At 40.8% G+C, this 17,370-nt stretch overlaps 1 protein-coding gene across 6 annotated transcripts in view; it reads left to right on the forward strand.

The window, feature by feature from the left end:
* KIAA0319 (KIAA0319 ortholog) overlaps positions 1 to 17,370 on the forward strand; it is a 57,462-nt gene that overhangs the window by 33,488 nt on the left and 6,604 nt on the right. For 5 of the 6 annotated variants that reach the window (XM_068931668.1, XM_068931666.1, XM_068931671.1 and 2 more), the window contains 11 exons: positions 517 to 609; positions 1,494 to 1,626; positions 3,525 to 3,753; positions 5,824 to 5,947; positions 7,354 to 7,486; positions 8,718 to 8,866; positions 10,848 to 10,999; positions 12,090 to 12,228; positions 13,650 to 13,809; positions 15,167 to 15,309; positions 16,529 to 16,651. In XM_068931668.1, coding sequence (XP_068787769.1) covers positions 517 to 609; positions 1,494 to 1,626; positions 3,525 to 3,753; positions 5,824 to 5,947; positions 7,354 to 7,486; positions 8,718 to 8,866; positions 10,848 to 10,999; positions 12,090 to 12,228; positions 13,650 to 13,809; positions 15,167 to 15,309; positions 16,529 to 16,651 — 1,578 coding nt within the window. The remainder of the gene's footprint in view (positions 1 to 516; positions 610 to 1,493; positions 1,627 to 3,524; positions 3,754 to 5,823; positions 5,948 to 7,353; positions 7,487 to 8,717; positions 8,867 to 10,847; positions 11,000 to 12,089; positions 12,229 to 13,649; positions 13,810 to 15,166; positions 15,310 to 16,528; positions 16,652 to 17,370) is intronic. The other variant, XM_068931670.1, reaches the window with a different exon arrangement.

Here is a 17,370-nt window from a genome sequence, read left to right on the forward strand (position 1 = left end):
TAGTCATACAGCATGCTTATCTAGCAGTCTATCCGTTACTATGTGCCAAGGACACCTAGTACGCAGTCATGTAGAGACGTACTTCATATCTTGCTATTGTAAATGGATTTTAAGAAAGTGTAGCTAGGGATCCAGCTCACTGTATTTAAATGTTCTCTAGCCTTGTACCCTCAGGCAAGGCCTGAGATAGCATTGTCCTAACTTCTGTGTTTCCCTTCTCCAATACAGCTAGATTAGCAATTAAGTGCTGAACTGGCTCTAGCTGCAGTGTGCAGTATACAGGTCTGCTCTAAATTATACCAATTGGAAGTGGCTGCAGTACAGGACCGCTGAGTGGGAGCGCACTGTTCTTTAGTAACCTTCTCTCTCGCTTCTCTGAAAGTGACAGCAGACTCTGTAGAGCTGTCAAGCCTAGTCTTAGATTGCTGAGGACTGTTGATCAACAAAGTCAGCAGAATAGTTCTACCTGGGTCTTCCCTAAATGTTGTTTTTTTTTTTTTCCTGTCTTTCTCACAGCACTCAGAGTTAACCAGCCCCCTGTTGCCATTGCTTCACCCAAAATACAAGAAGTTTCTTTGCCTACAACTTCTACCTTCATTGATGGCAGTCGTATGTACTGGACCATCCTTTGCTTATATCCTGTATTTTTAATGTACCTTTGCAGCACTGTTGTTTATCAGGAGCAAATGAAATTCCTTCTTCTCTCTGCTCACAAAAGTTCCCTGGACCGTGATTTATGTTGGATGTTTGATTCCCCTTGTAAATGTTAAAGAAAGATTAATCAGATGGAATATTTGTAGGGTATGACGTGGAGTGAAATTGGTTCTAGAATAAGCTGCGCTTTAGTTCTTTTTTTTTTTTTCATTCTGTTCTTTTTGCCTGGAGAAAATTTTATTGCTTTGACTTTTGCACATTCAATTGTATGTTGAGGCTATAGTGAAAAATGCAGGGGAGGACTGGGAGGCAGGGTGTCAGAGGCTGCTACATCCAAACCACAGCTAATCTCACAGCTTCTTTTGGTCCTGCCCAGGATCCCCATTCCAGGCCTCTGTGCCAGGACAGCTAGGGGTATTGTAGAGACCTCTCTGTCATGTAGGGTAGGATGAGACATCGTTTTTGTTACTGCTCCAGAGTGAACTCAAGTTTCCTGAGAGTTTATTTTGCTGTGCGTTTTGAAGTTAAGCAAAGGCTTACGCCTCCGTGTTTATGGAGCACAAACAAGTGTCAGCATTCTCCATTTGTACGTAGGGAAGCTGACTGAGACTGCGTGCGTAAGCGTGTGCAAGGAACTTTGTTTTTGATAAGCCATCCCAAATGTAATTTGGAATCTGTGGTTTAACGGCTATGGTACATGAACCCTGTTCAAATTTGCACAAGAATATGCTTAAAAAGATTAATTGTAGAAAACCGTTTAGGGGTCAGCACATGAAAGTCTCTGGTATTCATACCAGAAATTGCTTCAACATACTGATATTTTTCTTTAATGAATGTAGAAAGTGTAGATGATGTGAAGATAGTGAGTTACCACTGGGAGGAAATTAAAGGTCCTTTGCGAGAACAGAAGGCATCTGCTGACACACCTGTCTTGCACTTATCTGACCTGGTTCCTGGAAACTACACTTTCAGGTACCTGCACGGATTCTTTTCTTCTGGGGTTTTAAGCATTTCTGTGATTTCAGCTAGATGTTTGTTTCTTTCTCTTTGTGTTCATATTTACCTCCTCAAACAAAGAATTTCATTTCTCTTCTACATGCTCTTCCCCTTCGTTTTGCACAGTGAAAAGCCATACGGAGCAGTTTTTATCAAGAAGAGTTTGGGGCGATTTTGTGAGACTGCTGTAGTGATGCTTTGCAGCACAGGGTTATGCAAATGAGGTATTAGAAATTCAACACCTCCTACTTCCTACAATAATAACTGGGAGAGAGCATTTTCATTTTGATTTTTCAGCTGAGAAGTTGGCAAGTGTCCCAAGATGAGATTATGCAGTCAGCTGTGAAAGTCATCCCCTGAAGGTTGGCAGCAGACAGAACAAGTCTGGCAGACTGATCCCTGCAAAGCACTGTGGTGTGCTGATTTTACAAGAATCATTGTCTTGATCATAAAAGCCTTTTCATTGCTACAGTTTTCCTCCAATTATGTCTTGCTGAAGCTGGATCTTATCCAGACAGCAGAAGCAATTTTTGTAATTCTTGGTGCTTTAATTCAAATCAATTGATTCTTCAGAACTTTTTGAATTAGAACTTGGTCTTGGACTTGTGTACAGAGACAGACTTGCATTGCCCCAGTGAGTAACAGCCTGCCCGCCAGTCAATACATTGCGTATAAAGGTAGAATCAGCAGGGTGTGGGAGCTTGTTGATGGCCAGTGCACATCTACGTTAAGTGTGGCGTTATGCATAAGCTTCACAAAAAATCGCACAGCTCCATCTTCTATTCTCCGTTCTTTACTGGAATTGCTCGGTGTTATATAGTGGCAGCAATAAGAGTAGCAATTTTTCTGTGTTAAAAAGGACCGAACTCACTTATAAGCAATGCTCTTAAAGTGTGCTCCAAACACTGGGGAGTTAAGAAGTCATTTCTTAAACCCGAGCACGTTTTGGGGGAGACTGAGGTAGCTGAACAATTGAGTAGCCTGGTGAAGCTCATAGGAATCAGCTGGAAAACAGAATCCAGTGCTCCTGACTTCCATGGTTGTGCATCCACTGCAATGGTATACTTTCCCTGATAACAGAATTAATGAGCGCTAAGTTTTGTTCCCAAATGGGAAAGCTTCAAGAGTGGTTTTCTTCCATGTGTTCAGCTGTATGCAGTAGTCGCAACAGAGGTGAAATAAAGATATAGTCAGTTACCACACTGTGAAGGGTAGTTTTTCATCGGTTTCGGATGTTTGCAGCAGTCTCAGTTTAAGATAATTTGCCATTGTGTTTCTGAGAGGTAACAATTTAATTAAACTCTGTGCTTTTTTTAGTTCTGTGACTTGACATCACCTTCAAAAAAAAATCTGAGCTGATATTAAGCTTCATTAAAGTAAATAGTATTGTGCCACAAAGGAATAAAAGTTATAAACTGTTAGGGTGCTATGACAGGCAGAGCAGCTGAGCATCCACAGTAGTTTGGATGTAGTTAGTACCAGCAATTGTTTCACTGTAGCTGATGAATGAAGTCCCCTGCTTTTTACTGAGTAAACTTTTTAAATGATTTCAAATAAAATCTTATTTCTGCCTGAAACCGAAGTTGTCACTGCCTTCGGGAAGTGGGTTTCATCCAGGATCCAGAATAGCTAGACTTCTTTTTTCCTTAACAATTGAAAGCTGTGATGGAAAATAACATCTTCTGAATTTCTTTCCTACCTTAGTTCAGAGCTGTGTGCTTCTAAAGCAGAAGCTAGTATGATCTAGATCAGTGGCTTTGTTTTAGGCAGAGTTTTTTCTCTGCTCTGACGCCAAAGAAGTGCGAATCTTTGAACTTAGCACTTGGTAAATGTCCAGTCTAGCGGATTTTTCAGTATCGTTTTTCCTACTACAGACTAACAGTGATCGATTCAGATGGAGCAACCAACTCCACCATTGCATCTCTGACAGTCAACAAACCAGTGGATTATCCACCTATTGCCAATGCAGGACCAAATCAGGCAGTCACCTTGCCCCAAAACTTTATCACACTGAATGGAAACCAGAGCAGTGATGATCATGAAATTGTCAGCTATGAATGGTCACTCAGTCCCAAAAGCAAAGGCAAAGTTGTAGCAATGCAGGTAAGCCTATTTCTTCTTGCATAATATTATAAGCTCTTTCATCTTTGCCTCTAATAAGAGTAAACACATGTCTGAGGAACTGCTTGGAGCACTGAAGTATCTATATAGAGTTCTGTTACTCTTTTTTCTTTTTTTTTTTTTTTGATCCTTTGTGTTTGGCTCTTATTTTAAGATACTACTTTAATTCCTTCTCATTGGGTTTTGTTTTTTTTTTTTTTCATTCTTTCTGGTCACTCCTGATTTCTGCTATTGTATGCTCCCTGATGGTTTGGAAGGAACTTCAGTTCACAGTGTCTGTCCTTGGACCCTGGAACCTGTGTTGCGGGCTTGCTCCTTCTGAGAAGCTAGGCAGGCTGCAAAGTGGCCCTATGTTCTCACAGTAACAGTTAGGTCTTTCTTGTAACGTTTCTTCCTCCTGGAGAAAGTAGGACTCAAAAAGGAGCTTGAATTTCTGAGTGAAAAATGACAAGGCTTTTGGCAGTTTCACACAGCCCCACTTAGTGGTGTTCTTATTATGTTCAGTAAAACCTTGGTTTCCTATGAAGGCGAAGAGAATTTATTCTCTTAATTTTTATAGCTGCATTTTTCTTTAAGTCTCTGAGAACTCACTTCAATAAGAATTGCCAGGGCCTTCTGCCCTCAGTAAGTTGTAAATTCTTGTAGCTCTGCAGGTAGTTGAGGTGGCATAGCCAAGCCAGATAACCCTCAGAAGCCTTTTTTTTTTTTTCAGGAGATAGGAGCTCTTCTGTGTTGAAAATGCAACTGCTGAAGGACTTCTTCAGAACTGGGAAGAAGCCACTTTGTAGATCAATTTAGAAACTGAGTTAAGTTGATGCAAGCCCCTGCTGTAAAGTCAGTTATGAAAATATGAAAGTGCTTATAGCATAATAGCCTATTTCTGTTCATTTAGCAAGAGAAGCACTTTCCAAAAGCATTTTTGCAACCTGAAGTTTTAGCTGTTGAGAGCTGTTCAGGCTTAAAGCAACTTTCCTGCAGGAAAGGGATAAATACTTGACATGGGCAAAGGACTTGTCAAGTGTTTAATTGTGGGATGCAAGAGCATTTTACAATTGCCCCCTCCCACCTTCCCCTTCCCCCCTGCCCCAAATTTGCAATCCTTTTCATGTCCCTAAAGCTGAGGATGCCAGTATCTGGAGTGTTATATGGAATCCATTGTTAGACTGCAATGTAATAAGTACCTCTGGCTAGTTAATCATGTACTTAATTGCATCATGATTTGTTATTGCTCATTTGAGGTATGCCACAAATAGTTTTTGTTGTGGTTTGTTTTTCTTTTTTTTGTTTTTACTAGAAGAACCTGTAGCTGGGCTAGAATGAGTCTTTTTGTGAGCTTGTATAACAGCTAATTTGTGCAAAACGAGTTATGGGGAAAATACCTATAAGACGTTTCTCCTCTCAGACCAAATCTTGAACTCTGTGAAACAGCATGATTCCTGTTACTTTGAGTGAAATGAGAATGAGGATATTGTGCCTCTTAGACACTAGCTTCACAGTGGTATTGCTGAAAGACTGTACTCAGGAAAACATTGCCCTGTTTAATGTTTTTTGCCATAAGCATAGCTGCCTCATGTAGTAGAGCTGGTTTGTGTTTTATAAATAAATGTTAAGTGTCATTAAAACAGTTATGTTAAACAGTTTCATGCTATTTAAAAAAAAAAAAAAAGCATCTCTAAGGAAATGAAACAAGCTGTAATTTTCACCAGTGTTTAATATGCTAATTGAGAAATGTCCCATGTGTTTCACAGACGCTTATTGTTCAGAAATAATGCAGCAATTATACCAACATAAGAAATTAAGGTTTACTGTCTATAAATAAAATATTTCTCCAGAGTAGTACAGACAGTTGCATCACGTGTGTCTGTACATCAAATTTAAAAACTCCATTTTGTCTACAACGTACTCAGGCTGCTTGCTCAACCACTGTATGTATTATGAGCTGAAACGAGTTTTGTTTTTTCTTCCACATTTGCTCTCTAGGACCTTTCGTATGCTGTAAGCATTTCTGTTTTCATTTCGTCCTCTCTCTTTCTCTCTATAAACACCACCTAGGGAGTGCGGACTCCATACCTCCAGCTGTCTGCAATGCAAGAGGGAGATTATACATTTCAGCTGACTGTCACAGACTCGGCAAGGCAGCGGTCCACAGCGGAGGTCACGCTCATAGTGCAGCCTGGTAAGTTGACCGTAGGCTGGTCTAGTTCCTGCAGGAGCGGACGAGCCTGATGCCTTAGCAGTGCCTGGCCTTGCTGCATTGCACCGCTTAGCTGCCAGGCTGAATATCTGTTATCCCTGCATCAAGGACTCTCCCACCTCCTTTTTCTTTCAAAGCAAGCAGTAGAAACAAGTGCAAAATCGCAGAAAGTCCAGATGGTGATCCTGAAGGCTCCTACTGGCCTGATTATGTAAGGCATCCTGCACAGAGATGTGTTTGAGCGTACTTTTAAAAACTGAAATGTTGTTCTGAGTTTAATATCCTGCAAAGCCTGTTTTGCAAAGCTGTTCAACGCATGAATCGGTACTTCACTCCGTCTTATTGTTCTGCGTTAACCTGCAAGCCTCCTCCTGTGATTTGAATTCTCACTAGAAATGCGTTCCATGTCCTAGGAAAAAAGGTCAAGCAAGGAGTTTGCAAAGGCTGCTTCTTTCACACAGTTTTCTGGATTTGGGGGCTGAATGGTCATACCATGGTCGAATGGTCATACCCAAATGGTCAGGTCTCAGCAGACTTTCTTATGCCGTTTTTTTGGTAGTGTGTTTGCCCATTACAGATCCTTGCGTCTAAGGTGGCCTGTTATGTCCATCTCAAGGTCTTCCACTCCACCGTGGGACAATGCTGTTTCTTCCTGTTGTTGCTCATTACACAGCTCTTTGTAGCTGACTTTTTCTGGGGAAACTTTACGGTGGGCAGAAATCAAGAACAGGAGCCACAAGTACAGCCTGCGGTGGTGCCTTTCAGATTGATGATAGTGAAGTTCACACAACACTGTGAAGGTTGTGCTGCTGCTGTCAGATCTAAGGAGAAGTAAATAACCGCGAAAATGGTAGCGTTGCCAGTTTTACAAAGCCACAATAGCAAAGGTCGAAAGAATAACTGGTTATGTGCTTCTGCGCTAAATCATCAATGGGTCTAAATTGGCATCAACTTAGTGGCGCTGCACTGATCTGAAGCAGCCAAAAACCTGGGCCAGTATCTTCTTTTAGGGCAAAGAACCATATTCATGTGGGGCATTATGAAAGGGATGCAGTGGTGGAACCAGAGGCATCTCCCATCACTCTTGTAAAATATTTTGATAAAATGCATTGAGCATACTGCAAAGCTCTTGGAGTGTGACTGTGTCTTCATCTGTGACTGAAAATGGGAGGTACTTGCTGTGGAATTTGTCTTATTGCAAATTTTCAGCAGAGCTGCCTGGTAGTTTTTTGCTTGTTTGTGTATGCTGTACTCTTGATTTATGCCTTGGAGCCAGTATACTAGACTTGTAATCTAGCATTCTGTGTGTGTTAATATTTTTCCCTGATTGACAGTCCTTCCTGGTGACTAGCTAGTAAATGTGATACTTTTAAATACTGTTTTTACAGAAAATAACAGTCCTCCAATAGCAGTGGCTGGCCCTGATAAGGAGTTGACTTTTCCAGTGGAAAGCACTACTTTGGATGGAAGCAAAAGCCAAGATGACCAAGGTGTTGTCTTCTATCATTGGGAAAATATCAGGTATCTAGAAGAATTTTTCTAATCTCACTGAAGGGAACAAAGTAAAAGTGCCTAGGTCCAGAGCCTCTGGCATGATTGTGTTGGGTGGTGCGCTGTTTGTGAAGTGCTTTGAGTCTTTCTCAGATGGTGGTAGGGATGGAGAGCAAAGAGAATCAGCATGAAGTTTTTAAACAGCTGAACCGAAAATTCTCCTTCTGCTGTGAACTGTACGTTGGCCATTTGCTGTATGCTTACAAATGGGAGCTTCGTGGAGTAGTATCCTTGCATGCAGTCAGCAAGGAGAGATTGCTGGCTGATGCTGCTTTGCTTTTGCTCTTCCTACTGTCCATACAGATTTTGAGAAAGAAATGTATTGGACTTCCTGGGTGCCATCTCAGGATTGTGGCTCATGGATGTCACGGTACAAGTGTAACTTATGATTTGAGATGGGAATTATAAATTCAAATTGGAAAGCTTAGGAGATCTCTAGTTATGTCTTGCGCCGTGTCATCTTGGGGCAGACTGTTACGAAGATAATATATGAGGAAATGACAGGAACTTGCATGTCTCGCATTGAAAAAGTAAATAACAGGCTTGAGTACTCTCCTGTAACGCACAAAGTTCTCCCATTAGTGCCTAGAACTTGACTTTCCCGGTCACTTTTATTTGTTGAGTAATAAAGGAAATTCATAATCCGTTTAGCCTAAGTCTCAATAGTATTGTAAACTGGACTATTTTTAAGTTGAAATAGTTGGACTTAAAGTTCCCCTAAAGGATGATTGAAAATGCTTTACAAAAGCTTGTAATTGTATGTTTACCTGCAGAACTAACTGATTCTTAATAAAAGAACAGGATATTAGTCCATGTAGCTGTGATATCGGTGCCCCGGGAAGAGGTTTGCTGGCACCCTGTACATGTCATAAGCAGCTCTTGGAGCAACAGTGTTTGTATGTTCCAGAGAAGTAGTACAGCAAGAACATGGAACCCCTTGGGTGGGGAGGTGTTTTTCTGCTCTCTTTAATAACTGGATATGTGATGCTGGGGGTCCTTGAATGTATTAATTACCATTGGAAAAGATGGAACTCTGAATTCTCTGGGCTCAACTCGTGTCTTTGATAATTCTTTTACTGTTGGTGCTTATAGCAGTGGCAGAACCATGATGTCCGTAAAAGCAAATGATTTGAGGGATGCTGCTGAGGGACGAACTTGGCTGGATGTCCATAATTATTTTTCCTGATGTGTTTTGTTTCAGTGGGCCAAGCTCTGTACAGATGGAAAACGATAACAAAGCAATAGCAACTGTGACCGGTCTTCAGGTTGGTACTTATCGCTTCAGGCTGACAGTAAAAGATCAACAGGGATTAAGCAGTGCATCTGTGCTCTCTATTACTGTGAAGGAAGGTAAGCCTAGCTGCTGCCACTTAAGATGTGCTAGGTAACTTGCCAGTTAACTCAGTCACTGACAAAATGCAAAGAAAACTAGATATGTTGTCATATTTCAAGGACATTCAAGAAGAGTTACTGCTGCTTTGTAGTAAAGATGTATTATGAGTGGCAGTGATAGGATTACTTCACTTACTGCAGTTTTTTTCCAAGTTAAATATATCCAGTATTAGCAGTAATAAAATACTCCAAAATATTTTGGCTGTAGTATGTTTCCTTCATTAATGTTTTTGCTTTATTTTAGTCTCAAAATTAAGATTGGAGCAATAAAGTAATTTTATGGTAGTATTCAAGAAATGAGGGCTCACAATATGCTAATTTCCACTTAGAAACTTAAAATAAGTATGGGTCTTTATGTTGCTTGAGCTTCATACAGAGAAACAGTTTTTATGTGCATGTTGTAGAAGATGCTCTCGTTACAATGCTGATTGTGCAAGAGGTACTGGCAGGTGTGACTTCTGATAGAGATTTTATAGCTTCAGGAGTGACTTCATCACTGACAGAGACTTCATAACTTTTGACCTATGTTGCACCCTGAAGCTTGCAGGTGATGGTGGTTGAACCATCTTGTTCCCCATTTTCTTCCTTAGGGGGAATGATTTTAGCAACCTCTGTGGGCCTATGTGGTTTTTTTCTTTAGAAGAGGATGGCCTAATCCATTTCACATCTGGTTTGGCCTTTTGTATTATATCTTGTTTTCTGAGGGGAGCAATGCACCCTGGCTCTGTAAATATGATGCCATACCTATATCATTTATGAGATGATGCTGGAGCTGCCCTAGAATCCTTACTGCTGCTGACTTTCTTGAAAAAATGCAGCTTTGGTTCTGCAGAGCTAAACTGCAGAGTGAACGCTTCTCAGCAAGAGAGCTGAACTTCATTTTCCCCATGTACATCACTGATTGAACTATTTGTTTTGCTACCTGTCTGGCCAGAAATACCTGGCAATAACTCGGCCCAGATCGTTCTCATGGCTTCATTTGTGCTGTGGCATATAGTCACAGTATATGCATACTGATTACAGTCACAGGCTCAATATTAAAAATTCTCAGTGCTCCAAAAGCTAAGTTTATTCAGCTGGCTTATGGGGAAGAGCCAAGGAGATCACTCGTCTCCTTGAGAAGTCTATTCTCTTCTGGAGCGCATAAGTTACAGCCAATACAGCACACTGGAGACCTGCCCAAAATGGAATTATTTATGTCCTACCTAACCTGCAGACCAGTGAGGTATTTCATTCAGTATTACAGCTTCCTGGAGCTCTGTCTTTCCACTTACTTTCTAAACAGAAGTCAGTGATGATATCAGATCTTGGCACACAGATTTCTTGGAGAAAATTTTTTTTCGTGTTTCTTTGGTGTTTGTTGGCCTGTACTTCTAATGCATGCTATCATTTCCCTGCTAGCGGTGAGCAAAAAGCATTCGGGGACTATATTTACTCTTGGTTTGCTTAATATACTTGGCCTAAATACTGGCATTCTGAAAATTTAAAGCCTTACCCAAGCTTCTATTGGGTAATGAGTGATGACTCGCAAGGAGAGACAAGCCCAGTGGGGTGGTCTCATCGTGGGCAGTGTTTGTAAGGCAGGCAGAAAATGTTTTAGCTTAGCTGAGGAAATCTGATCCATAAGTTATTGTGAGACTGTAAATAGAGCACCCCACAATGCTTTTTGTACAAGACCTTTCTGAAGGGTACTTCTTACTGATGTTCTTTTCATGGTGCAGTTCTACTTTTGTCGGACTGTAGCCAAATTCACTATACCCACACATCCTTTCCCTGTGCCTTTGACATGAGATCCTTGTGTTATGGTCTGTAATTGTCAGGTAGAGAACTGCAGTGAGATTTGTAACGTGGACAAACTATGTGGGTCTATCGGCAATGGCATGTCACATCTCGCATGTTTTGAAAGCAAATCCTTCTCCTCCACTATTTTTATGGCTAGAAAACAACAGTCCACCCCGGGCACATGCTGGTGGGAAGCATGTTCTGGTGCTTCCCAATAACTCTGTTACCTTGGATGGCTCAAGGTCTGCTGATGACCAGGGGATTGTGTCATATTTGTGGATTCGGGATGGTCAGAGCCCAGCAGCTGGGGTAAGTTTCTTGAAGGTTTCAACTGGAGTCAAATCCAGCTCTTCTCATGCATGTAGCTTCACTGCAGCAGGGCCAGCAGGTATGACTCATGAGATGCTGTGAAGGTTCGTCTTTGGTTCTGGTTTGTCTCCCCAGGTCTCTATAATGTTTTGGTCCTAGGGGCTAGTGCTGCTTTAAGCATAGCTACGGAATATGTTTAGTCAGGAGGACTGCTGCACTCTGGACTTAGTTGGGAAAGACTTGAAGTAGAAGAATTAAAGATGTAGCCTTCAAAAAAGTAATTGGCAATAGTACAAGCTAAGGTATTGGAGAGGATATCATTTGAAATCCAGATACCCCCAAAGGAGGAAGCTCCTGACAAAGGAAGAAGTGCTTATAAAGACTGAGGAATAATATCCGCTATCAGATAAAGCGGAACTTGCAATGTATGATGATGATAAAAATGGTGTTTGGTGTTGGATAGATAGATGGATACCTTGCCTCACAGACCAGGGAATAGTCTGGGCTATTAGGGCAGTGGTGAGTCCACTCTCTAGGTGCGAGCTGACCACTGAATTATCCCAGGGTAAACTGAAGTTTATGTCAGTTACTAACGCTGTGATAACAGTGCTTGTCTCCACAAAAGTGTTGCAAAATAGTAACAGGGCTTCTAGAAGCAATTTACATGAGAATATTGAAAGGGCTAAAGAGGCTTAGCCTAATGCCAGCCGGCAGAGATGACAGCTGGAAATAAACTCAAAGGAAGAGAAATAATTTAGGATGCAAGAAAGCAGAACCAAGGATACTGGAGTAAAACTGAGGAAAAAAAATTGTCTTAGATTTTTCAAGCAGATGAGTACTCGTACATGTCAGCTGCCTTGTCTGAAGCTTTTTTTTTTATGGGAAGCATCTGCACTGTGCAGACATCCATTAACTCCCATTTCGAAATTGGCCTTGCTTTGTTGTGAAAGGGTAGGGATTTATTCAGGAATGGCATTCTTCACATTGGTCCAAAAAGCCGAAGCAAGAAGTCATGTCAGATACCTGACCTGATAGTCACACCTGCAATTTTATCTGAGGGTATAAACATCCTGGTGCCTTGTTTTTGCAGGATGTGATACATGGCTCAGACCATGAGGCAGTACTGCAGCTCACCAACCTGGTGGAAGGAATCTATACTTTTCACTTGAAAGTGACGGATGCCAAAGGAGATTCAGATATTGACACCGCTACTGTTGAAGTGCGGCCTGGTATGGCAATTAAAAGGTCATCTACAAGTTGTGAATACCTCATCTTCGTTTTCCTTTTTAATGTTGACAAGATTCTGTCAGGTTAAAACAGAAAACAAAACAACCAAGCAGGTGTTTCTCCTCCGACTTTCATATTGCTCCTCTCGAGAGGCCTCAGTGTGTAGAACTAGCTGTGCTGGGATTCTCCTCTCCCACCAATTACAATTGTTGCATTGGTAGAAGTTTATAGATATATGAAAGTCATGCTTCCTAGTGAATATTTTCATTAGTTATGTTCATTCCTTGTTGATGTCTCTTTCTTTTTTTCTGGCTGTTAATCAGGTTGGCCTATGGAAAGAGGTGGGAGCTCATATTGCAGAGGCTTCGACAGAGACCTGGCTAATTCTCCCCAGCTTGTACTGATCCACTGTGTGCTTGACTAAGATTTCTTTTGGTCTCTGTACTGTCTAATGATGTAATGAGGGTGGCTTTTATTTTTTTCTTCAGTTACATTTTCTGCTTGTGATGCTGTAGTTGAGCATAAGTTTGGTGTTGATTTGATTGATATTTGATCATTTAAAGTGTGTTTTCAAGCCTCCTTCCTTTCGTTCTGAAGGACAAAAAAAATCCCAAATGACTTTCTGGGTTTTAACACTTGGCTTTTCATTGTTTGATATTACTCATATACACTGTTTTTAAGTGTGGGATAAATGGCTATGTGATAGAAGCACAGGTTGAGGTTTCAGGAAATCCCAGTCTGAAATCATGGCTCTGTAGCAGATTTCTTGTTTATCTGGTTCCTGGGTAATGATTTTATTTTTGCTCCTCGCTTTCTTATCGAATGTAGTCGGGGTAATCGGGTCACGCTGTCCTTGGATATCTGCAAAGCTTGTCTTGTTTACAAACTACTCTAGAAGTGCAAGTGTTACTATTTAACAGAAACCTCCATTTTTGAAGGTAAACGTATCTGATATTTCTCAAACTGTCCATCCTCATTTAGACTCATTCACACAGTCTTGCATACTACCATGTGGGTCCAGCTTTGCATCCCTTCCCCAGGTTGGTGGCCAGTAGCAGATCTCACCTAGTGCTCTAACCTTAAGATGGCAGCGTTTGAGGGAGCTGATGTTGCCATTAGGTGTAGACATCTGATAATGGCTTGAAGTACACACTGAAATCCTCTTTCTTATTTTTCTCTTATTTTTTTCGTTTTTCTCCCAAACCTGTTTTTTAGGACCTATCAAGCTTGTTTCAGAAGGAATGTGAGAATGTAGGCTGAGTACTACTCAGTTTCGAAGAGCACGGAAGGGTTTGATTGAGAGTTATGGGTCCTATGCAGGAAAACTAATATTAGTAAATGCTTTGAGGACTGCGTGTTGTCTTCAGCTGGCACTGAAGGATTTGCTAGGCTCTGAAAGCATAGCTTGTTGTTCTTCTATCAGATCCCAAAAGAAGTGGTTTGGTGGAGCTGATTCTGCAAGTTGAAGTGGGACAGCTGAGTGAACAGCAGAAGGACACCCTGGTGAGACAGCTGGCTGTACTGCTGAATGTTTTGGATTCAGATATCAAAGTTCAGAAGATACAAGCCTACTCAGATATAAGGTACAAAGATACCCTGCTGTGCCAGGAAGATTGATGATTCTCCTTTATTTTTCCACAGCTCCTAATTAGCTGCGAAATCATGTGGAAAAAAATTACAAAAAATGTTATAGCTCTCTATAGCATATACTTTAAGAGGTGAATTTCTTCTGCAGTGGCAGAAAACTGAAGTAAGCTCTCTGGAGCTCTGGGACATGAAACTGAAGTGTTCTAAGTAAAAAGAAAAAGTTCTCTGTATATATTACCCCCGCTTTCCCCCAAGGAAAATGTATATATTTATTTCAGTGTCTTTGTTCTATATACTGCTGTTCTTCCCACAGGCTAGCTGGAACAAGACAGACAGCCTTTCTCATAGTGAAACAAGTAAACAAGTATTACATTTCAAAATAAGGTTCCAGCTGTATATGATCAAACTTGTCCCATTCCCCTTTTGTTCTTCTTCCTGCCTAAGCTTTTGATATTCTAAGTACATTATATATTTTTTTTCCCAGTTAGCGCTGGGGATTGAATCCATTAGGTAACTGGTGACAAGAAACCCACTTCTTTACAGAAAAGGAATGCCTAAGTGACAGACTTGGAGTAGAAGAGTGTATGCAGCCAGAGAGACTTCTCAGTGTGATTGATGGAACCTGTTGACATGAGTTATCTTTAAATTACTTATTAACTGATTGCTAATTTAAAAACCATTTTGGTGTCTCTTCAGCTCTCCAGGCACCTCCTGAAATTCAAAAATAAGTAATTTAGTAAGTCTAGTGTTCTCAGCTGTGGTATTTTTAGTCGGAGCTTCCAATTACTGCTTTCCAACTAAAAGATGTTCCCTGAAGCATCTAACACAGGATGAGATCAACACTACACAACATTTAAAAAAAAAAAAAAAAAAAAAAGAAACATACAAAAACAAAAAAAAAACCCACACACCTCCCACATGAAGTTCTTTCTGGCTCCCTCGCTTCTGAGCTTTTCCTCCTCTTGAACTCAGTTTCCTAAGCTTACCCCGACTGCTTCAAATTGCTTTGTGCCAGATCCTGGATGTTTGTGAGGAAAGCGAGCTTTGCATGTGTGCCTTTTTTTTAACAAAGTAAGAGTCCGGAAGATCATGGAGAGAATTATGCTTCCTGTTCTCTTCAGCTTCCTTCTGTGAGACTGAGGAGCCAGGGAACTGCTGATGTGTCTGGCTCAGGATGAGTTGCAGTAGCCATGGCATTGGGACAGATTTCACTGGTTCTCAGGGATAAGGTTCCCTATCTGTAGCAATGGTAACATTTGCTTTCCAGAAACAAACAAAGCAAAGACTGTAAACTGAATGCCTGGCAAAACCAATCCTTGACAGCGGTCCTAATCTTTGCTATTCTCTCTGCAGCACAGCGGTGGTTTTCTACGTGCAGAACGGGCATCCTTCCGAGGTGATCAAGGCATCCGATGTCTCCCGTACTCTGCACGTGCAGCTTTTGAAAGAGAAGGCTGACTTTCTGCTTTTTAAAGTTCTGCGGGTTGACACAGCTGGTATGTTCTGGATGGTGTTTCCTCCTCTTTGAACCTTGCAGGCATTTGAAAAAAGTGTATGGGGGCTGCCTGTCTGCCATCTTGGTGTCTGGGCTTGGATTTAGCTTTCTGAAAGGTGGCACTGAGGACATTACTTATCTGTGATGAACTGATACCAGTTGCTTGTGTTATTTTAAAAGATGTGCTTTTGCCTGCTCTTACAGATGATGGCTCATCTGTTCTGCATCAGGAGGCAGCTTTCAGTCCTGGGGAACAAGGAGAAAGATACCCTAATCATGCCATGTTCTTGTGTTTGAAGAAGCACAAAACTTATTATAGCAATAATACAGAACTTGTTTCATACCTCTGCATGCTTCAAGGCCTTTAGTGCTTTATAATAGGCTTGTAATGTGATTTGTTGGTACCTGGGCAAGCAAAATAGACACATTGTCATTGTGTTATAACCTAATCGTCTAATGAGGTTATTTCCAGTGTAGAAAGGCCCCTAGAGTTTTTTATAATGAGCGAATTTTTTCTTATTTTTGTTTTTTTTAACAAGGATGCGTGAACTTCTAATGCTAGCCTTATATTAAACTACACAAGTAATATGAACATTCTGTGATGCTCAGATATTAGATATGACTTCGTCATTTAAAATCAGATGATGATCCAAATGCAAACAGAGAGAATAAGCTCTAGCTTATTTTACCTTTTATTTTATTCTGAAAGGTCACATCAATAACGGCTAGCAACAGCTACCGTTATCATTGTTTAAAGAATGTAAATGCTCTGGCCTTACATGCTGTAATTCAGTTTTGAAATATTGAATACAACGATTTTAATTATTAGTGTGATGCTTGTCATGATAGTACCTGAGAACATTAATAATCCTTAGTTCTCATGTACTTTAGAAGTTTTTACAAACACATCATACAGAAATGAGCAAGCCTGAATTCCACAGCTTCCACTCATCTTTACTAGTGGTTGAAATAAGCTGTTCCTGGCTTGCATACGAGTCCAGTATTGTTGTATGTTGCGTAAGATGTTTTCATCTTTCTCTTCACAGCCAGGAGTGTGTTGAACTGTAAATCATTTTAAAACCTAACCCCAAAGGAAAAGGGAATGAAAAATATCAGAAGGTGTTAAACTAGGTGCTCTGTCACCAATCTGGTCCCTTCACAGGAGGATGCATGGAGAGTTGTTCACTTACACAACTGACTCTTGTTTGTTTTGTTCTTAGCCTGTCTCTTAAAATGCTCTGGGCATGGACACTGTGACCCCATAACAAAGCGTTGTGTTTGCTACCAGCTGTGGATGGAAAACGTGATTCACCGTTACCTAAATGATGGAGAGAGTAATTGTGGTAAGTATGGAGGCTGTTGTAGGATGTATTCCAAGAGCCTTTCATCTCTTTGAGTCTGTCAGTTGTTTCCTGTCAGAATGGGGATGCTTAGGAGGTGGACGCTGAGGGAAGATTAGCAACATCTTTCTATAGAAGAGTTGAATAACCTCTTGAAATGATAAAGTCTTTAAAATAGCTGCTATTTTAAATATTTTGAAAGTTTTATTTTTTAAAGATTCTATCACTATTTGAGGCAGAGGAAGTACAAAAATGCTGACTCACATAGGAGAGATTGTGAGACTACTTGGGGCCAGATGGAAGGGTGGTTTGGTGTGTGCATTGCAAATTTTTTTTTTTTTGGATAGTGTTCATTTAATTTTTCCAGAGCTGAGGTACAAACACCTTGCATTCTCCCAGTGGGTGGCTGATGTGTGCTAGGAGTATGATCTGAACTAAGGAAACAAAACTCCAATGGTCTGGGCTAACCAGTACAACCAACTTTAAGACCTCAACTTCTTAGCTTAATCACTGCCACCATTTCTTTCAGGATGCCTGTCACACCTGGGGAATGCAATTTAGCTTCCCCAACTTAATAATGTCTATGTTCTGCTGTTTAGCACACCTACCAAATCAGTTAGGCCAACGTGGTATCATATTGGACTCTCTATTTCAAATATTTAATAGCTTTCGTTTAAATAAATTAGCCTTCTAGTTAAGCTAAAACAGGGCTGAACTTTTAG

The sequence above is a fragment of the Struthio camelus genome, chromosome 2, assembly GCF_040807025.1.
Source record: "Struthio camelus isolate bStrCam1 chromosome 2, bStrCam1.hap1, whole genome shotgun sequence".
Taxonomy (NCBI): domain Eukaryota; kingdom Metazoa; phylum Chordata; class Aves; order Struthioniformes; family Struthionidae; genus Struthio; species Struthio camelus.